This window comes from Pan troglodytes, chromosome 3 (assembly GCF_028858775.2).
Source record: "Pan troglodytes isolate AG18354 chromosome 3, NHGRI_mPanTro3-v2.0_pri, whole genome shotgun sequence".
Classification (NCBI taxonomy): domain Eukaryota; kingdom Metazoa; phylum Chordata; class Mammalia; order Primates; family Hominidae; genus Pan; species Pan troglodytes.
In genome coordinates this window covers 52,336,370-52,359,718 of record NC_072401.2, presented here as the reverse complement: position 1 = coordinate 52,359,718, position 23,349 = coordinate 52,336,370, and the positions used below count along the sequence as shown (strand labels likewise).

The 23,349-nt window shown below is 37.0% G+C and overlaps 1 protein-coding gene across 13 annotated transcripts in view; it reads right to left on the bottom strand.

Moving 5' to 3' along the window:
* CNOT6L (CCR4-NOT transcription complex subunit 6 like) overlaps nucleotides 1-23,349 on the bottom strand; it is a 103,614-nt gene that overhangs the window by 56,015 nt on the left and 24,250 nt on the right. For 9 of the 13 annotated variants that reach the window (XM_054683779.2, XM_009447688.5, XM_009447686.5 and 6 more), the window contains exons 2-4: nucleotides 7,257-7,378; nucleotides 5,515-5,701; nucleotides 4,079-4,164 (exon numbers count right to left, since the gene is read on the bottom strand). In XM_054683779.2, the coding sequence (XP_054539754.1) occupies nucleotides 4,079-4,164; nucleotides 5,515-5,701; nucleotides 7,257-7,368 (385 nt within the window). In that variant the 5' untranslated portion in view covers nucleotides 7,369-7,378. The remainder of the gene's footprint in view (nucleotides 1-4,078; nucleotides 4,165-5,514; nucleotides 5,702-7,256; nucleotides 7,379-23,349) is intronic. The other 4 variants (XM_063809517.1, XM_054683780.2, XM_063809515.1 and 1 more) reach the window with 1 other exon arrangement.

Below are 23,349 nucleotides of genomic sequence, written 5' to 3'. Positions count from 1 at the left end.
CCAAAAACAAAAATGGAAGCAACCTAAATATCTACAGCAGAATGAGTGAATTATAGCATATTCACATATCAGAATACAATACAGCAGTAAAACAAAGAACTGTCATTAGATGTATGCATCAACATGGCTGAATCATAAAAACATAAGGCTGAATAAAAACCAAGTCATAAAAATTACATTCAGTAGGATTCCATTCATAAAAAGGTTAGAACACCTTTAACAGATGCATACATAACCCCAATATCTAAATTCAGGGTAGTAGTAACATCTGGGAGAAAGACATAATCGTGAAAGAAAACGCAGGAAACATAAAAGGTATAGGGGATCTATAATGACAAGGTGTGTTTGTGCCTATTTCCCCATAATCTCACCAACAGGGCTATTTTGTCATATTTTTTAAATTCTCCCAATCTGATAGGTGAAAAATGTAATTGAATATAATTTCAATTTGTACTATTATTATGCATAAGGCTGATCAAGTCCAATTTTAGACCTCTTTGTACATCATCTGGTACGAACTATTAATACGTTCTCTACTAGACTGTTCTTTTTCTTATTGATTTTTAGAAGCTCACATACAACACAAAAATAAGTATTTTGCCTCCTATATAAATGAAAATTATATTTCCCAGTGCACTTTTTTAAAACAGGTATTTAAAATATTGGCTAATAGGAGAATGACTATTCATTTAATTATTTTCTTTAAAATGCATGTTAATTATTCTTTTATATTATATTTCAAGAATAAAACAAATTTACAAAGTAAAAGAAAGTCTTCCACTGACATGGTCCATAAACAGACCAAGTAATCCTTGGAAGAAAGCTAGAAATTTTCAAAATTAGTGAGGTCCTACATATTTTTATGACCTGGGACATCAATTTTTATTGCTCAAGGACAACTTGTTGGCCCATATGTCGGATAAAGTATTGCCTTACACCTTAGGACATGAATTCTAAATTCTTTTAAAATAACTGTATGAGAATTGCTTCTACTTATGCCTTTTCTTCATAAAATTAATACATTTTTATTTTTCTAAGTGACTTCACAGAACACTTCCAACTTACTAGACTGGCGGTGTCTATAGTTTTAAAATTGGCCTTCTTATCCTAATTCCTCAAATAACTTACTCTCCACGCTCTCCTCAAATCTCAAAATAAAATTTCTAAAAATTAGCTTGTTGAGCCAGCATGACCCAAATCATTACTAAAATTTCAGTATCTGAGTTTCAAAGGAGGAAAAGGATACAGAGAAAAAAAATCTTCCAGTTTCAAGACAAAATGTCTCAGAAGCAGTTCGTTCTCATTGTTTCTTTTAACTATATCACAGTGCTATTTCAAATGTTCCATTCCATTTTTTTGACATAAAGTACCATAATATGGCTAATAAAACTGACTTTGAAATTATTTCAAATTTTACCTTCCTAAGAATATAAAACTACCATTCATTAGCAATACTGTATCCCTTCAATTGCTTCAAAAGCCACTCCTGCTATTACCATCTTAAACTTTTTTAAAAGGAAGAGATCTGGTTTTCTGGATCACCTTGGAAAGTGACACTGACAAAAAACTAAATAGACTCTCAAAGAAGTTTAGAAAAGGGCTACATATAGGTACTTACCATATAACAAATTGAAATTTAATAAAAAAGAATTTAACCACAGGCATAAACAAAGCTAAGTTACAGTTCGTGAAGCAGAGCTGGTGTCTGACTTGATAGATTTTAATGAATGTAAATCAGTGGTGTCTGATTTGATAGATTTTAAAGAACGTAAATCAGTAGACAAAATGCCACTAGAATCGAAGGCCAGCCAAAGACAATCGTTTGGAAAACTACCATTTTAACTAGAAAAACTGAATGAAGGACTAAGGAGATAATATTCAAAATTACTCATTCAGTTGATACTTAGTACAAATTTTCTGGAAACATGCTTGTACTTGAGATAATATGAAACAGTTATGAAAGAGTAAGAAATACTAACAGTTGCTTTTTCAGGAATGTTTCTAATACAAAGGGTAAGTCCACTGGATTCAACAGTAAATTATTAGCCCTGCACAGTGGCTCACACCTGTAATCCCAGCACTTTGATAGGCCGAGGTGGGTGGATCACCTGAGGTCGGGAGTTCAAGATCAGCCTGACCAACATAGAGAAGCCCCGACTCTACTAAAAATACAAAAAATTAGCCGGACATGGTGGTGCACGCCCAGCTACTTGGGAGGCTGAGGCAGGAGAATCACTTGAACCTGGGAGGCGGAGGTTGCCGGGAGGCGGTGGTTGCAGTGAGCCAAGATCATGCCATTGCACTCCAGCCTGGGCAACAAAAGTGAAACTCCATCTCAAAAAAAAAAAAAGTAAATTATTCATTTGTCATTGATATGCTTTCTATCAATATCGGGAAGAAGAAAACAGCTGTTAGTGAGGAACAGACTTGCACCTACTCCAACTCTAGCTGAATGGCTATTTCAGCTACATAAGAATAAGACTGAGCATAAAGAAAATGAGGTGAAATGTCTCAACAGTACAATTTCAAATGCCTTGGGTTAATCCTCAATCCTTAGGAAAATATTTTAGATATAAGTACTTTCCCTCTCTACTTCATATGTGATTTAAAAAATCAATAAAATCCTACAAAGAAACTATAACACAAGATTCAAACCATTCATATAATTGTCTAATTTATGAAACTGAATAAGGAAACCTAATTATCATGTGTTATTTCAACCAATAAAATCAGCATTCTTTCTATTCTTATTCAAATTTCATTCTTAATGATCCATTATATAACAAAAGCAAATGCAGGCAGAACATTATCATGGAAACTAAAATAGTCTTTGAAGAAGGAAAATAAAATCTATGAAAGTGTATACTTTACAAGGCTTTGACTGATGTTTATTCCTCATGAGCACAGAAGAAAATGTTTAACACAGAACATTTGTATTTGGTCCTATTAATTCATAAATAAACTCTTGTATGCTATGCCATAAGAGAAAATTACACAAATTTCAGTGTTTCTATGAATTGAGTATGCGTTTCATCCCAAATTAACTGAGAAAGATGGTCAGAGAAGCATGCATTTTGGACTAACACGTTACCTAGAATAATTTACTTAATAGGTACAGCTAATTGTACTATTATAATGTTTTCTCTCCTGTAATCACATCAATGCTATTTTATCTACCATGTCAAAAGCTAAACATGAGGCATTCTGGCTGAGGTTTAGACTATTATTAGGTAAAGTAATCCCTTTTTTTTCTTGAGACGGAGTTTCACTCTTGTTGCCCAGGCTGGAACACAGTGGCGCGATCTCGGCTCCCCGCAACCTCTGCCTCCTGGGTTCAAGCGATTTTCCAGACCCCCAAGTAGCTGGGATTACAGGCATGCACCACCACACACGGCTAATTTTGTATTTTTAGTAGAGACAGGGTTTCTCCATGTTGGTCAGGCTGGTCTCAAACCAGCCTAGTATTCCCTTTTTTTTTTTTAAGTGTTAATTTAAATTATCTCTTCTGAGAAAGTTCAGTTTTATAGAAAAATTAAAGGTAAGATACAAAAACAACCAAAAAATTTTCCCCTTACAAGTTTGTTAACATGATGGCACATATTGAAATCTTCAAGTTCAATTTGATACTTAAAGAACTACTTTTCTTAGGCAGGGCACGGTGGCTCACATCTGTAATACCAGCACTTTGGGAGGCCGAGGCCGGCGGATCACGAGGTCAGGAGATCGAGACCATCCTGGCTAACATGGTGAAACCCCGTCTCTACTAAAAATACAAAAAAATTAGCCGGGCATGGTGGCGAGTGCCTGTAGCCCCAGCTACTCAGGAGGCTGAGGCAGGAGAATGGCATGAAGCCAGGAGGCAGAGCTTGCAGTGAGCCAAGATTGCACCACTGCACTCCAGCCTGGGCGACAGACCAAGACTCCGTCTCAAACAAACAAACAAAAAAAACTACTTTTCTTTCAAGAGAAAGTACACGTAGTCACATTCTAAAACTCATACTAAAACTTGACCTTTTTAAAGGCCAAAATGCTCTTTAAAAGGCTCAGAATACCTCAAAACTGTTTGAAAATCACTTACCTTTCAAACCTAGAGTTTGTAGCTGGAAGAGCCGACCAAGTTCATAAGGCAAAACCCGTAACAGATTGTTATTTAAAAGCAATTCCCTGTTTTAAAAAAAAAAAAAAATTAGTTTAATATACTAAGCTTTATTAACATCTGTATTTGCCATTCTTAAGGCTCCTTCTAACATACTATGAGTGATTGTTTATATTCAAGGCACATTTCTATGTGCTCATCCAAAAACATTGCACAATATAAAAGTACTACAAAATGTGCAATTGCCACAACTATTAACAATGGTTCTATTTCTAGGATTTACTCATTTGCTAGCTCACATTAAAGTTGGAGGTGTAGGAACTGCATATCATTCTCAGGCTAAATCTACCCCCTTTTTTCTCACCCAAAATGCCTATCAAATGCAAATGTGACAGATATCCTTAGCAGCTAAACAACAGATATCCTTGAAACTCGTCTAATTAATAGAAAAAAGTACAAATTTTTACACAAACTTCAGGAATAAACTGTAATTAGTAGCCAATCACCGGTATCTCTTTTTAAGTAACTGAATACTACTCTAATCACATCAAAATACTAAGAAAACAAACCAAAAAATTAATAAAAATAAAAAGAATAAGAAACAACAGGTGAAGTATATTAAAGACCAAAAAAATGTGAAAAGGTGAAAAAATATACTATGATCAACAATCACTGACATGAAACATAAATATTAAAATAAAGCATAGATAGTATAGACAAGAATAGGAAAGCATAAATCAGATCTAACTTTATGATTGTGAAATTTTGAGCAGCCTATAGGAAAAAAATAGCATCCTCATTAGTGGATGACCAAAAGTAAAAAAAGCAAGTAAAGGATACTGAAGAACAAGATTTTAAAACAATATGTTTAAACACGTGATAACAATTTTTAAAAATTATTACTCAACAGATAATCACTGGAAACATTTAGATAAGATCTTAAGATTCCTGCAAAATTTTTTTAGAATTTCTTTAGGGAATTTTTAAAGAATCCCTAAAAATTAGAAATAAATCCATTTCATCAGGTTTTAAGGTTTCCTTAAGGAGCTGTATTATGAAATATAAATATTCTTTGACTCATAGAGATATGTTCTTGTAAGTTTTATTCATCAGCAAATCTTCATTTTTCAAGTACTTCTAATCAGTCTTATATTGGATAATGAGACTTACTATTTTAGCCCCACCCCACCTCAAGTTTGTCAAGGAAACTGGTAATACAAGCACACTCTAATTCAGGAACCTCCAAATTTAAAGGAAAAGAAATGTTCAACGGAGGCCAACTCAAGCACTATGCTTAGACAGTTTATATAATTTGATAGTTACAACACACAGAAATCCTACTGTAATTAAGTAACATCCCCTCATTTTCTTAAATTTAGAATTTTATATAGTGAGTCATGTCTGTTTTATTTCCTCACCTGAGAGACACCATGTTTCCTAGTTCTGCTGGTAAACTTCTGAGTTTATTGGATGACAGATCCAGGTAAACCAGATTATGAAGCTTGGCAATATCAGGTGGAATGCGACTAAGGTAATTGTCATTTAGGTGCAGCGCTGTCAAGTGTGTCAATGACCAAAGTGATGTACTTAGGCTCCGCACTCTACCTAAAAGGCAAAATACTGAAGTGTAAAAAAAAACCCCAGGCCGAAGATGACACCTAAACTACAACGACTGAAAAGTGCTAAGAGAGGCTGCAAATACACATGGATATTGTATCTCTGACATTTTAATTTTTTATTTAATGCCATTTGATTGCTTCCAAACACACCTGGCCCTCCTTTACGTTCATGCCACTTTCACCTGACAACCACTCTTTCTCAAGAACCTTCTATGTATTAAATGAGAAGTGGCAAATTATGGAAACCCTTGGAGTTTAACTGAGTAGTTCTCAACCAGAGGCAATTTTGTTTCCTCAAAGGATTTTGGAATGCCTGGAGACATTTTTGGTTGCCACAACTGAAGGGGTACTACTGCTATCTAGTGAGTAGAGGCCAGAAATGCTACTAAATATCCTACAATGCACACAACAGGCCTCCACTATTATCCAGTTCAAAGTGTCAGTAGTGCCAAGGCTAAGAAACCCTAGATTAACTTAGTAAGATCTGCTCATATTCATTCTTTTGACTACCAATCATCCATCCACCCAGTTACCTTTTAGCTAAATGTGCAAGTAATTCTTGCTATTGACATTACAATGTGGGGTTTAACTCTTCCAAATGAATGCCTACTGGGGGGAAAATGGCATTTTATATATAATCTGTATTATATCAATTCATAAAAGAAAAATACTTATATTCTATTTTTAATAACTTTAAATTTTGTAATAATTTTAGATTTACAGAAAAGTTACCAAGATAACACAGAGAGTTCCTATATACCCCTCCTTCAGCTTCCCTAACATTAGAATCTACATCATCACCATGGTACATTTGTCAAAACTAGGAAACCAACACTGGTGCATTACTACTAATTAAACTCTAGACTTTACTTGGATTTCACCAGTTTTTATACCTTTTTGTTCCAGATTCAACGCAGGCTACCATTTTGCATTTAGTTACCTCTCCTCAGTCTCCTCTGGTCTGTGACAGTTTCAGCCTTTGTTTTACATGACCATGACAATTTTGAGTATTAATCAAGTTAGGTATTTTGCACAAGGTCCTTTAGCTTGAGTTTGTCTGATGTTTTTCTCATTATTAGACTGGAATTATGAGTTTTTAGGAATCACATTCTATTTTACCAAATCCTAAACAGGTATTAAGGTCCTGTAACACAGTTATTATATATTTATTAGAATAAATAGCTTCCAGGTTTCCTTCTTTGCCGACACTGAGATAGGAGGATGGCAAAGATTTCAATTTGCAAAAATAATTACTCTGAAATAGCCTAAACAAAATCTATTATATCAAAGAACCTGGTTTTACTTAGAAACTAAACTCCCAATATCCTCAATTCCAGATGCTTGCTCAATGTAATTAATCTCAAAGAATGGAAACAAAGATATTCAGTCACACATAAAACAGATAAACACTAGTATCTTACCATCTTGTAGTTTTTCAATGAGTCCATCTAATTAAAAATGTACAACAAAAAATAAAGCAATACTCAACTTTTGTATTATCACTATTACATTCCAGATTAAATGCTTCAGATTCCACTCACCCGAGATTTCTAATTCTGCCCAGTGAGATTTTTTCCCATTGGCTACCTCCTCTGCTGACATGATGGTATAAATTCTGCGAGGATCTGGAGGATCATATTTTTCCTTTGGCATCCCTATTAGTCTGTTTAAAAAAAAAAAAAAGGAGGAGATCAATAATTATTATAGTCTTACTTTAAAAAAAGAGAAAATAGGATGGTAAACTCCTTTTCTCTCCCATTACCAGTCTAGTAAGTCATTTTATACTACAAATTCTCACTTGCAGAAAAAGAAAACACACACATTATCTGCAGTATGCTAGGATCTTGCAGGAACTCATTATCACATGCCTAAGGGAAAATGCAAATAAGCAACAGCACTGGACTTTGCAATGAACATTATGGTTGCTTCCTAACTCCTTCCCTTCATTTAGCTGCACTGCTTTCCCACACAGCAGTTTCGTGAATGGACTCTGACTAGTCTAAGAGAATAAGGTAATTCTATCCTCCTTTCCTCAGTGATATTCAGATATCCCATGCCTAAGACAATCAGCACATGACATTCCCCTTGCAGAGATTTAGTTCAGGAGTATCTAATAATCACAAAACCGCAGAACTCATTCTATGTTTATAGGAGAAGCAGGCTTCTCTCTCCTGCTGGTCATAAACAAAGAAGAATACAGCCCAAATTGCTGCTGGCAGCCATGCAACAACGATAAGGAAAGTCAGCCATGGAAGGCAGAGTCTGGAAAACAGAAAAACAAAGGCAGGGTCCTCACTGAATGACACCTGTAGTACACCCAAATACTGGCCTTTTCTGATACACAAGCCAATATAGTTCTCTTACTGTTTAAGCTACTTTGAATTGTGTTTTCTGTTACTAGTAATCAAAAGTGTCCTAATTAGTATGAGTACATATCTTAGTTTGCCTGGGTCAGTCTTGGTTTATATCTGTTGCTCTGAAGCAATTATTATTATGATCCCTTTTCATGCTCAAAAGAGTCCAATTTGGATGAGTTACATGGCCACCCTAATCAAAACTAGCACAGTCATGTGTGGTTTAACAAAGACATGTTCTGAGAAATGCATTGTTAGGCAATCCAAACGTTGTTATGCAGCACATAACTATACTGTGCCATCTTCCTGCTGTAACTGCCAAAATAATCACTGAACAATCATCAATGATGACCAGCTAGACATAAAACTCATCAAATGTGCTATGTATGAAGTAGGTGACAAATGGCTCTAAAGGTAACCTTATTCAAGGGGTCCAATATAAGAAGTACTGCTTGGTACTAGACAGAAAATAAAATCCAGTTCATATCTAACAAGAATAGCAAATGACACAATGTCCTGAGCCTAAATTACACTCCTGCATGCTTTCAATAAATTGCCACATAGTATTTATATTGGGTTCTTTGCTCATATATTAACATATATACACACACCCCAAAACCAAGTGTCTGAATCTGGAACTGTTTCCAAGTAAAGTTTAGAACTTATATGCCAAATTGAAGAGTTGCTTTCAGGTCATCTGAAATTTGTTACATATAGAGATTAAAGAAAAAAGAGATATTCTATCATGTAATAAGAAATCAAAAAGCTAGTTTATAAGAATGCAATCAAAGTTTCCCATACTATCATTTTCTCTCACATTTCTAAAGGGAAAATAGTCATTCCTTTCCACTTACTTAAAGGAGCAAAGAGAAAGTTTTCCATATCTGTTCATATGTTAACAGTAATTAGTTTCCAACTTTCCAGGTTAAGCTCTTCAACTCTAATCTTACACAATTTGGGCGATGCTAAACCGTATTTTATTTTCCATAAATGTCTTAGAACTTCATATAGCACAAAGAATATGAACATTTTCCGCAGGAGAAAAATTTGATTTCTACCATATTCAGCCTATATATAATACTTCTGAAAATAAAGTTTTTAGGTAACAAGGTTTTCAGAATTTCTGCTGGACACCATAAGGCACACGTGTCTCTTTGGGTACTTTTGGGTAATAATAAAAGAGTCTACAAAAAAATACAAGATTAAGCAAAGCCAAATCAAATAGATCTAGATCCAAAGACACACTACATAATTCATTACCTACAATGAGAATGGGTAAAACACCCTAAATTTTCAAAAACATAGGTTTCACTAATTTTAGATCTTTTTTTTTTTTTTGAGACAGAGTTTTGCTCTGTCGCCCAGGCTGGAGTGCAGTGGCGCGATCTCGAGATCTCGACTCACTGCAACCTCTGCCTCCCAGGTTCAAGTGATTCTCCTGCCTCAGCCTCCTGAGTAGCTGAGGTTACGGGCGCGTGTCACCACGCCTGGCTAATGTTTGTATTTTTAGTAGAGATGGGGGTTTCACCACGTTGGTCAAGCTGGTCTCGAACTCCTGACCTTGTGATCCGCCCGCCTTGGCCTCCCAAAGTGCTGGGATTACAGGTATCCCAAAGTGCTGGGATTACAGGTATCCCAAAGTGCTGGGATTACAGGCGTGAGCCACGGCACCCAGCCCAATTTTAGATCATTTTTATAAAACACAGGGCAGGCTGGGCACGGTGGCTCACGCATGTAATCCTAGCACTTTGGGAGGCCGAGGCAGGCTGATTACAAGGTCAGGAGATCGAGACCATCCTGGCTAACACGGTGAAACCCCATCTCTACTAAAAAAAATACAAAAAATTAGCGGGGCGTGGTGGCGGGCGCCTGTAGTCCCAGCTACTCGGGAGGCTGAGGTAGGAGAATGGCGTGAATCCGGGAGGCGGAGCCTGCAGTGGGCCGAGATTGCGCCACTACACTCCAGCCTAGGTGACAGAGCGAGATTGTGTCTCAAAAAAAAAAAAAAAAAAAACACACACACAGGCATAGGATTAGAAGGCAATTTAATCTGTTTTAATCACGGCTCCCACTAGATGGTATGTTCCTTAAGGGGACTATGTTTCTGTGTGAAAGCATATCCTTTTTATATCTCTATACAGTTCCCGCCACATAGGAAGCACATAACATGTATTTGTGGAATGATCAATGATCATATGCTTTATAATCCTAAAATCTGCCACCTTCCTCCCTCCCTACTCATCTCACAGCCAATTAACACCCAATGCTTTTCTAAAAATTGATACAAAGAAATGGTAATTTATCCACATGTTCAATTTTCCCAGATATTTTTAAAATCTAAATAGAAAATTAATAATTACCATCTTTTCTGGTGCTCCAATTCTAATCTCTAAAACAGATATTATATAGAACTAGATTTCTATTTTTTAATTCTTCATGTTTCAATCTTTGTAAGTCCATTAAAATTACAAAATCTCTTCCTTAAAAAAAAAAAAGCTCCATAAAATGTTTACCAATATCTATAATATGTAAAAACCAAAGTAAGATCAATACTGCCATATTAGGGGTCAGAGGTCTCTTTTGGATTTGATTAGGATGCCAATAAAAATGACCAAAGGCTGGGCGCAGTGGCTCACACCTTGTAATCCCAGCACTTTGGGAGGCCGAGGCGGGCAGATCACGAGGTCAGGAGATCGAGACCATCCTGGCTAACATGGTGAAACCCCGTCTCTACCAAAAAAAATACAAAAAATTAGCCAGGTGTGGTCGCGGGCGCCTGTAGTCCCAGCTACTTGGGAGGCTGAGGCAGGAGAATGGCATGAACCCAGGAGGCGGAGCTTGCAGTGAGACGAGACTACCCCACTGCACTCCAGCCTGGGCAACAGAGTGAGACCCTGTCTCAATCAATCAATCAATCAATAACAGAGAACTCAATTTCAGGAAATTAACATTATTAAACCTTTCCATTCTCGGCATCAACTTTCCACCTTGTAGGCATACCACAAAAATCTATTTCAAAATAACTTAAAATTATGAAATAAATTATTCAAATGTAATTTAAATCTCTAAATGTGACACTGCTCATGTGGCTTCAAATAGTCTCATATACAGCTCAGTTCAAGACTTAAATACTGAGTGATTAACATTTTTCATCCAAGAAAGAGAAATGTTTTATTTGGGAAAACACAGCACAGTTAATTTCTTATCTTTAATTTCAAACTAATGAAGAGGCAGGTTTTTGAATTAGTTTTTCCAAGAGTTTCTAATTTCTACAACAACTTACATAGATTCTCAAAAGATCCTCCCATTACATCAACCAAATTTATACTGGGAATCCTGATTACATAACAAAGCCTGTTAGCAACACCTTTCCAACTTTGCCATCTAACTCCATTTCAACAGTACGAAAAACACTCCACTTAGTTTCCCAAATACTACACAAGCTGCTTTGAGTCTGCCATCCATTCACTCTTTATTTCTTAGTGTGTCTCCTACAAAGGCCTCAGAGACTCTGAGTAAAATTTCTGAGAGTAACCATCAGTCCTAGATAAGGAACCCGATTTTCTCCTACTTCTTATATACTCCTTACATTAAAAAGTTTTAATCTCCATCACCAAAGGCTGATTAAACACTACCACAGAGTGAAGACTTTAATAAATTTGTCTTTGGTTCTATTAAACAAAAACTTCAGATAAATCTGTAAAATACTGACTTCATAGGAAACGTATTTCAAAGCTGGGCACAGCAGTATACTCCTGTGGTCCCACCTAGTTGGGTGGCTGAGGTGGAGGGATTGCTTGCAGCTAGGAGTTCAAGGCCATTGTGCACTAGAATCACACCTCTGAATAGCCACTGCACTCTAGCCTGGGCAACACAGCAAGACCCTGCCTCTAAAAAACATAAAAAAACATGCAGCCATAAAAAAGAGTGAGTTCATGTTCTTTGCAGGGACATGGGTGAAGCTGGAAGCCATCATTCCCAGCAAACTAACACAGGAACAGAAAACCAAACACTGCATGTTCTCACTCCTAAGTGGGAGATGAACAATGAGAACACATGGACACAGGGAGGGGAATATCACACACCAGGGCCTGTCAGGGGGTAGGGGGCAAGGGGAGGGAGAGCATTAGGACACACACCTAATGGATGCAGGGGTTAAAACCTAGATGACGGGTTGATAGGTGCAACAAACCACTATGGGACATACATACCTATGTAACAAACCTGCATGTTCTGTACATGTATCCCAGAACTTAAAGTAACATTTTAAAAAACATTAAAAATAAAAAATATTTAATGTATTTTAGGGGGTTTTTGTATTTTAGTTTTTTAATTTATAAGCAATATTATATGTAACGCTAGGTCTGCTTTGCACAGAAAAATTTAAATTTAGAGTTTCCAAAACTGCAAATAAATCTACATAACATGCTATTTCAATGAAAGGTATATTTTAAAAATACATATGAAATACATACAAATATACTACTGTTAACCCCAAATCTCAAGTTTTATATGTAGCACTAGGAAAATAAAGTAGCATAACTCCCCCTGAAAAAACAAGCTGGCCAAATCAGGGCAAACTGGAAAAGCTAGAACTAAGCTTCTGTAAATACTGGTCATCTAAAGTAGCTTACAAAAAACAGAAGCCTCTATAGCGTATGTAAAGATGTAAGTCCTATAGTGTTAAATTACAGTTTCTCTCTTATCACCCTAACTGTAAGGTCATTTTATCTCAGTCTGTAGTTTGGCACAATTAATGTTATTTCATTTAGGATTCAGACTAAAAATCCTACAAGCACCAGAGTGCTTCATAATGAATCAGACTGCTAACTCAATGAAATCTAACCCAAAATACAAATCACTAATCATCTCAACAATAGTTTGCAAAATCAATCACAGGCAGAGACACAGATGCTGGCAGAGTTCCTAAAATTGAAAAAACACAAAATTAAGCCTATATGAGGCTTAATTTAGAGTTCAGAGTAAATATCAATAACTTATTCCATTTTACACATTCTCAGATAAATCTGTCTTATATTGGCATTTATTCCCAAAAGTTACGGAAGGGAAAACATGTTTTTTTGTGTCTTACTACATACTCATCTTAATAAATAACTATCCTTCCCATCTGGTCTTAACCATTATGAGCTCCCTTCCTGAGAAAATGTGTCTGTGTTTATCTTGCTTAACAAAGCAAATAACTCTTGCACTGTGCCATTTTTGAAGTTTCTAATTCCTTATCAATATCTTTTTTGTTGTTGTTGTTGTTGTTTTTAGACAAGGTCTCACTCTGTCACCTAGGCTGGAGGACAGTGGTACAATCATAGCTCATTGCAAGCTTGAAATCCTAGGATGAAGTGGTCCTCCCTCCTCAGACTCCCCAGTAGCTGGGACTACAGGCACATGTTATCACACCCAGCTAATTTTATTTTATTTTTTTTTTTAGTAGAGACAAGGTTTCACTATGTTGCCCAAGCTGGTCTTGAACTCCTGCCCTCAAGAGATCCTCCTGCCTTGGCCTCCCAGTGCTACTAGGATTACAGGCATGAGCCACAGTGCCTAGCCTTTTTTTTTTTTTTTAAAGAGACAGTGTCTACCTATGTTGCCCAGCCTGGCCTCAAACTCCTGGGCTCAAGCAATCCTCCTGCCTCAGCCTCCCAAGTAGCTAGGACTACAGGTGTCACCACTACACCCAACTATAGTATTTATTTTTAACTATACACAACTATTAATCATTACAACTGTCATACTAAATTTGTACTTCACCTGAATGGGATAAGCAGCTGATACTACAAAAACTGCCCCTAGCAAACTATACTGCATATAGTAAGATCATATTGACAAAATTAAAGATTGATGGCAATCACAAGAGCTTAAATGATGCCCTGGGATAAAGAACAATTTCATTAGCAACCCCATTCCATTTCCACACCAAAGGCCTGTGGATGGCATTTGTCTTTCTTTAATTATATATTCAACTAAAGTCCATAGATTATAAAATAATACAAACATTTTTTTAAAAAAGACTTAATTCCAAGTGTTCATGACATCTCCAGCTCTGTGACCACTCAAAAAAAAAAAAAAAACACGTTTTATAATGGCAAAGTCACTCATCATTATTGAAAAAAATAACCTTCAGACTTTTGAAGTCTAATGTTTCTGACCAGTTTAACATTTATTCAAGAAATATGTATTGCATGCCTATTCCTTACGACATTTACTGTACCAAGCACTAGGGTGCTTCAATAGTGAACAAGTTGGACATTGTCCTTACCCGCATGGAGCATATACTGTTTTCACAGCACTACTTGAAAAAGAAAAGCTATACAGTATTTTGCTTTTCAATAATTCTGCAAGGAATTTGGCATTTCTTGTTACTACTTCCTTTTTCTCCCTCATCAGGTAGTTGCATTGTTCTCTACTGTCACTACTCTAAAATAAGTAGAACAACTAAACGGAAAATAAAACATCCTTATCACAAAGGATGAGGGTGACGAATAACCGATAACCTCTGGCATGGTCAAGAATAGGTGGAGAGAACAGAGTTCCCAGGACAAGAATGAGAAGTTTTAAATGGCCTAATATTGGGGAATGGGACTGAAGATAATAGGTTAAACACATACTAGTACATTTAACTTAAGATGATAGCAACTGGTTTCCTAAATCAGTGATAATATTCTTTTCTACAATCCTTGCTAGCAAACCAAATAATTAGATAACCCAAGGAACAAGGAAATACTTGGATTCAATATGTTTTATTTCTAGTCAGTTTATTCTTGGGGATCTATTTATTAAATATATTAAATTTATTAAATATATTAATATTTAATATATTAAATATATCTCAAGTCAAACACTAGTTATCTGTGCAAATAAAATGCATAGGCATATGTGGCAATAAAGTCCCTAGATGAATATGAGAAAACGTTATTGGTTGTTATACATCTTTCCAAAGGTAATCCAAAGATAACTTTACGGCAATCCAGAGATAACTTACAGGAAGCTTCTGCCTCTGGAAAGCGATGAGGGCATAGTCTAATTGTCAGTTACAGTACTACCAGGAGGAAATAAAGGAGAAAGAAATCGAATACAATTCCTTTTCTGCATATTTAGAAACTTTTTCCCATATCTGAGATACAAGACAACAGCAGCAGCAACAACATGAAACATACATAAATACTAAAATAAAAAACAGAGACCAGACCTGGGGTTATAAATCAATCACTTCAAAATTTCAAAAATAATGCTACTATAGACATGTTTCATTTTATTTCATTATCAATATGGACAACTTAAGCTTATGATTTTCCTCCCAGAATTCCAAATTAAGTCTTAGTCTCCACCTAACTTAACAATTACAATGCTTTAATGCCTTGCATTTAATGCCTCCTACTCATCTAAAGATACTGAATATAATCTAATTTTTTTTTTTTTTTGAGACTAGGTCTCACTTTATCACCCAGGCTGGAGTGCAGTGTGGTGCAGCCTCAACCGCCTGGGTTCAAGTGATCCTCTCACCTCAGTCGTCTGAGTACCGAGGACTACAGGTGCACGCCACCACCATCCAGCTAATCTTTATATTTTTGTGTAGAGATGGGTTTCACCATGTTGCCCAGGCTGGTCTTGAACTCCTGGCCCAAGTGATCTGCCCACCTCAGCCTCCCAAAGTGCTGGAATTACAGGTATGAGCCACTGCACCCAGCCTTCTTTCCACTTTTTTGATTTAGTTTGTGTTTTCTTTCTCCTCTGATACGTACATTTTCATCTTTTTTAATGGGTATCAACTTCCTTTTCATCATTCTTGGCTTAAGTCATCTTTTACCTCTTCTTCTGTATATTTCCCCATGCAGAAATCAAGTTAATTCTAAAATTTATACGGAAAGACAATCTAAAATAGCCAGTACACTTCTGAAAAAGGTATAAACATAGATGTGCACACTATCTGATTTCAAGACTTACTAAAACTACAGTAATCCAGAGAGTTTGGTATTAATGAAAGAAGACACATAGTTCAATGGAACAGAACTGAGAAGCTGGAAATAGACCCACATACATGGTCAATAGATTTACAACAAAAAGGTAACCACAGAGAAAGCACAGATTTTTCAACAAATGGTGCTAGAACAATGGTATATCCATATGGAAAAATAAATAAACAAACATCAATCCATACCTTGCATCACAAAGTAAACTTACAAGGACGATAAGCTTAAATATAAAACCAATAACTATAAAACATCAGAAGAAAACATCAGAGAAAAGTCTTTGTGGCCTTGAATTAGGCAAAGATTACTTAGATATAACATAAAAAGCATGATCCATAAAAGAAAAAACACTGATAAACTAAATTTCAAGAAAAGTTAAGACTTCTGCTCTTTGAAATTTGAAGGAAAAGACATGTCAGGGTTTAAGAATAAATATTTGCAAAACACGTATCTGAAAAAAAAAACACTCCAGAATATATAAAGAACTCTCAAAACAAAATAATAAAGCAATCTTATTTTTTAAATTACCAAAATATTTGAACAGATACTTCAAAGAAGATACACGGATAGCAAATAACACAGGAAAAGATGCACAACATTAGGCATCAGTGAAATACTAAAAACCACAATGAGATATCGCTACACATTAGAAGGATTAAATTTAATAAATGACAATATCTAGTGCTGACGAAGATTTGGTCTGCATGCACACGCACAAAACAAGGGGGATTAAAAGAAAACTTGTCTCAAAGTGCCACAGTGCTGAAGTAGAAGAGATGATGCAAGACTTCCATGAAGAGGTGACACGAAGCTGAATCTTAAAGAATGAACAGGAATCAGTATTTCCCTCAAGGAAGGGGGTTGTAGGTGTGGTAGGGACAGACAAAGCAAAAATAAAAGCATAACCAAAGACACATAAATAAGAAATAACATGGCCGGGTGCGGTGGCTCATGCCTGTAATCCCAGCACTTAGGGAGGCCAAGGAGAGTGGATCACCTGAGGTCAGGCGTTCAAGACCAGCCTGCCCAACATGGTGAAACCCCGTCTCTACTAAAAATGCAAAAATTAGCTGGGCGTGGTGGCGGACACCTGTAATTCCAGCTATTGGGGAAGCTAACGCAGGGGAATCACTTAAACCCGGGAGGCAGAGGTTTCAGTGAGCCAGTATTGCACCACTGCACTCCAGCTGGGGCAACAGAGTGAGACTCCCTCTAAAAAAAAAAGAAAGAAAGAGAGACAGAGAGAGAGAGGAAATAACATGAGGATGCTGAGCATAGTGGCTCACACCTGTAATCCCAGCACTTTGGGAGGCTGAGGTGGAAGGATCGTGCTTAAGTCCAAGAGTTCAAGACCAGCCTGGTGGCACAGTGAGACCCTGTCTGTATTGCTAAAGAAAATAAAAGTAAATTAAAAAAAAATTTTTTTTGAGACAGGGTCTTACTCTGTCACTCAGGCTGGAGTACAGTGGGATTGTCATGGTTCAATGGAGTCTTGACCTCCTGGGCGTTAAGTGATTCTCCCACTTTAGCCTCCCAAGTAGCTGGGACTATATGTGCATACCACCCCACACCTGGCTAATTTTTGTATTTTTTGTAGAAGCAGGATTTCACCACATTCCCCAGGCTGGTCTTGAACTCCTGAGCTCAAGTGATCTGCCCACCTTGGCCTCCCAAAGTGCTGTGATTACAGGTGTGAGCCAAGGCCTGGCCTAAAAATATTTTTAAAAAAGGAAACAACATGAGAAGAGAGGCTGTTCACAGGGGTTGCTGAAAAATATCACCAGAGTCATGGAGAGATGATGTTCTATATGTAAAGATAGAAAGCTTCAAAAATCTGCTTCTATTTTACTGAGTCTTTCCTATAAATCATTTTCCTCATGTAAAGAATTTGCCATCCATAACAGTCTAATAATAAATGAGGCCGGGCGCAGTGGCTCACGCCTGTAATCCCAGCACTTTGGAAGGCCAAGGTGGGCGGATCACCTGAGGTCAGGAGTTCAAGACCGGCCTGGCCAACATGGCGAAACCCCGTCTCTATTAAAAATACAAAAAAACAGCCGGTTGTGGTGGCGGGCGCCTATAATCCAGCTACTCGGGAGGCTGAGGCAGGAGAATCGCTTGAACCTGGGAGGTGGAGACTGCAGTGAGCCAAGAAAGTGCCACTGCACTCCAGCCTGGGCAACAAAGCGAGACTCTGTCTCAAAATATAATAACAATAATAATAATAATAAATGACACTACTAATCCTAGTTGCCTCCTTCCTTCATTCGCTTTTATTTTCCTCTACTCAACAACATTGCTTCTAGTTACACATCTGAGTGGGCCTATATCCTCTACTGATTTAGCTATCACATTCTTAAAGACATTACAAATGCCTTAAAATCCCTGTACTTATATTAAATATAAAATACTCTTGTCAGTTGCCATCATAAAAGCAAACTATAGCATGGCGTTTCACTGTCATTACACTTACCCCCAGTTTCTCAGCATACACAATTATAATCACTAGTGTAGTGAAGAGATTCATTCAGTTAGCACGAGACTCAAATCTAAAATGTGTACTCAAACTCTTCTTTGAAACTCACCGAATCCACTTAAAGGAGACTACACTATCTATTTCTAAATTTGGGATTCTTTAGGTGCAGCAAATGATGATGACAATAATCACCATCACTGCAACTACCAACTACTAGCTACTACATATAAGTTATTTACCTAACTTTATTTCACTTAATTAATTTCTCCCAACAATCTTGTAAGCAGGTATTACTATTCCAATTCTAGCATTCAGAAAACTGTAATATAAAGAGGTTTAGAAGCTTGCTGGCAAGCAGCAGGACTGGAATTCTAATCCAATTCCACTACATTGATCTGCCTCAGATATATGCCTTCAATAAATCCTTTGTCTTTAAAGTTTGAAAACCCTCAAAATGATCTCCAATACTAGTATCATAAATCTGAAAATCTACTTTCTTTGACCAAACTTCTTTTTTGTTCCAATATTAGTGGGAAATCTACATTCCACAATTTGGCAAAAAGTAAGTTAAAATAGCTCGATCACATTCCAAGATTTAATGAATATATTCAAGATTTAATTTTTTTGCATACTAAGGTAAAATGTAAGCGAACAGTTTTTTAAAAACTTGGATGGGAAAAGATCTCTTCAGGCAGGAATCCAAAAATAGAAACATAAAAAGACATATTTATATGATTATCTAAAAATTCAAACCTCCTGTACATTATACAAGACAAAATGAAAAGCAAGTAAAATACAGAAGATATGTATGACATGCATGATAAGGTTAACAGTTTTAAACACGCTAAGAGATTACATAATACCTTTTTAAATGAGAAAGAACATATTATAATAATAGGCAATTCGGCCAGGCACCATGGCTCACGCCTGTAATTCCAGCACTTTGGGAAGCCAAGGCGGGCAGATTGCCTGAGCTCAGGAGTTCAAGACCAGCCTGGGCAATACGGCAAAACCCCATCTCCACTAAAATACAAAAAATTAGCCGGGCGTGGTGGCATGTGCCTGTAGTCCCAGCTACTCGGGAGGCTGAGGCAAAAGAATTGCTTGAACCTGGGAGGCAGACGCTGCAGTGAGCCAAGATTATGCCACCGCACTCCAGCATGGGCGACAGAGCAAGACTCTGTCTCAAAAAAGTAATAATAAATAATAATAATAATATGCAATTGATGAAAGAAGTGCAAATGTGTAATACATATATAAAAAATTAACCTCATTCTAAACGGAAAAAAAAAACACAAGGCAATAAAATATAATGCCACTTTCAGGAATTTAACCTAAGCCTAAAGACAAGAGTTTATTCTCAACAATAAGGTAGTTAAATAAAATACAGCCATATCTATATGACAGTACAAGTCTCCTTTCTCTCTTTTGGCTTGCAGTAAGCCAAGATCGTGCCATTGCACTCCAGCCTGGGTGACAGAGTAAGACTCTGTCTTAAAAAAAAAAAAAAAAAAAAAAGACAAGTCTAGAAAGTAAGTTTTGATTAGTAACTGTCATGGCTCTCTCCAAGAAATACTAACATAACAAATCAGTTTTCTATGGCAGCACATACTGAAGTCCCCTCTAAAAAAGTGACTCTCGACCAGATGTGATTTTGCCCCTCAGGAGACATTTGGCAATGTTTAGAGATGGTTTTGGTTAACACAACTTGGGTGGCTTGGCAGGGGTGCTACTGGAATCTAGTAGGTAGAGGTCACAGATGCTGTTAAACACCTACAGAACTCAGGACAGCCCCCACAACAAGAAATATCTTGTCCCAAATGCCAATGGTGCTAAGGTTAAAAATCCCTGCACAAATATGACCTAAGCATGAGTCCAGAGTATAGTATCCATTGAAAAAAGCATTTAGAAAATCAAGTACCATGCAAAGAAATCATTGTCAGAGAGAAACGAAAAAGCCAGAGGTTATGAATTGTATTTATTTCCAAATTCTTCGTAAAAGATGATGATATTCTAGCCATCAAAAGTATCTCTGGATGCTGAGAAGCAGACAGCTATTCCACCAAAGGCTGAGCATCCCAGCAATTTCCAACTGGAGACAAATAATAGGATATAACTATCATTCAATGAGCACCAACCATGTGACAAACATTATCCATAGTGTTTTACGCGTCAGTAATCACAACTTTTAAGTTGGAGGTGCTTTAATTATCTTTATTTTAGAGTGGCATAAGCGCATTCTGAAATTTGCCTCTGGTCACATGGTTAGTGGGTGGCACAGTGGGATTTAACCCAAGCAGTCTGGCTCTACAGTCCCAGCAGCAGAGACTACATCATGCTGCCCCCGTCTCTTATGATGGACTTGGAAAACTCTGAGGACAGAGCAGGAGAACAGAGAAAAACTTGACAGGAATTCTGGGCATTTCCCTGAGTACTAAGCAGCAGCCACTGATTTCTGAGTGTTGGGTAGGGGAGCTGAGAAAGACATGGCCAACATGATTACTACAGAAACTGCTCAAGATTAGAAGACAGATAAGCTTTCTATGCGGTAAGAGTGTACAGGTATATGCGTTATAAATTTTACTAAAATGTCTCCCATGAAACTTAAAAATTGTAAAACAATTTTTGTTAATTTTATATAGCCAGCTGGGCACAGTGGCTAACACCTGTAATCCCAGCACTATGGGAAGCTGCGGCGGATAGATCAACTGAGGTCAGGGGTTCGAGACCAGCCTGGCCAACATAGTAAAACCCCACCTCTACTAAAAATACAAAAAATTAGCCGGGCATGGTAATGGGCACCTGTAATCCCAGTTACTTGGGAGGGTGAGGCAGGAGAATTGCTTGAACCCAGGAGGCGGAGGTTGCAGTGAGCCCAGATCGCACCACTGCACTCAAGCCTGGTAACAGAGTAAGACTCTGTCTCAAAAAAAAAAAAAAAAAAAGATTTTAGAAATAGAAGGAAAGAGAGATTATAGTCATAGTCTGGTAGTTCTCAACCTTGGTTAGCCTTTGTGGAAGAAACAATACCAATTCCACATAAACTCTTCCATAAAGTTGAGGCAAACATTACCCTAATATCAAATGAAACAAGAGTGCAAGAAAACTATGGACTTCATGAACATAAATGCAAATAAAGTCTTTTTTGAAGTTTAGCAAATTAAATCCAGCAATATAAAAAAAAGAGTGATCCATCATTATACCAAGTGGTGACTACCCCAGTAATGCAAGCAAGGTTGATTTAACATTCAAAATAATAAAAACCACCTATCAAGAAACTTAAAAGAATACACATGATCATCTCAATAGATACATGAAAAGCATCTGAAAAATCCAACGGCCATTCCTATTTAAAAAGAAAACCTTCATTTAAAAAATAAAAGTGAATTTACTTAGCCTGATAAATGGCATCAATGAAAAATCTATAGCTAACATTAATGGTGAAATTCTGAATGCTTTTCTCCTAAGATCAGAAACAGGGCAAGGATGTTAGCTCTCACTTCTATTGAAGTTTACACCAGACACCAGAAGTTCTAGCCCATGCAATCAAGCAAGAGAGAAGATATAAAAGTCATGGAGACTGGAAGGAAGAATTAAACTCATGTTTATTCACAAACAATAAATTATATATATGTAAAAAATCCTATAGAATCTACAAAAAATCTAACAGAATTAATGAATAGATTTAACAGGTAACAGAATACAAGATTAATATGTCCCCTGCAAAAAAATCAAGTGTATTTTTTTCTACATACAGGTAACAAGCAAAAGTAAAAAAGAAATTTTTCTTTTTTTTTTTTTTTTTTGAGACAGTTTCCCTCTTGTTGCCTAGGCTGGAGTGCAATGGCACCATCTCGGCTCACTGCAACCTCTGCCTCCCAGGTTCAAGTGATTCTTCTGCCTCAGCCTCCTGAGTAGCTGAGATTACAGACATGTGCCACCACGGCTGGCTAATTTTGTATTTTTAGTAGAGACGGGGTTTCTCCATGTTGGTCAGGCTGGTCTCGAGCTCCCGACCTCCGGTGATCCACCCACCTCGGCCTCCCAAAGTGCTGAGATTACAGGTGTGAGCCACTGCACCCGGCCAGTAAAATTTTTTAAAGTATCATTTACAATGACATAAAAAAATAGAGATTAATATGAAAACAGATGTGCAAACCAGTTGACATGGTTTACCTCTGTGTCCACACCCAAGTCTCATGTCCAGTTGTGGTTCCTAGTGTTGGAGGAGGGGCCTGGTGGGAGGTGACTGAATCATGGGGACAGACTTCTCCCTTGCTGTTCTCATGACAGAGTTCTTAAGACAGCTGGTTATTTGAAAAGTGTGTGGCACTTCCCCCTTCACTCCTGTTCTTTCTGTCTCTCTCCTGCTGGCCTTGTGAGGATGTGCCTGCTTCCCCTTCACCTTCCACCATGATTGTTAAGTCTTCTGAGGCCTCCCCAGAAGCAGAAGTCTGTACGGGGCCCACAGAACCATGAGCTGATTAAGCCTCTTCTCTTTATAAATTACCCAGTCTCAGGTATGTTTTTACAGCAGTGTGAGACTGGACTAATACACCAGTACACTGGAAACTATAACACATTACTGAGAAAAATTAAAGAACTAAATAAATGAAGACATACCTTATATTCATGGGTCAGAAGAATCAATATTAAGATGTTATTCTTCCCCAAATGATCTACAAATTTAACACAATCCCAGTGAAATACCTAAGGTGGTTTTTTTTTTATTCATTGAAAGTGATCTTTTTTCTTTCTTTTTATCTTTAATAATTTCAGCTTTTATTTTAGATTCAGGGAGTACACATGCAGGCTTGTT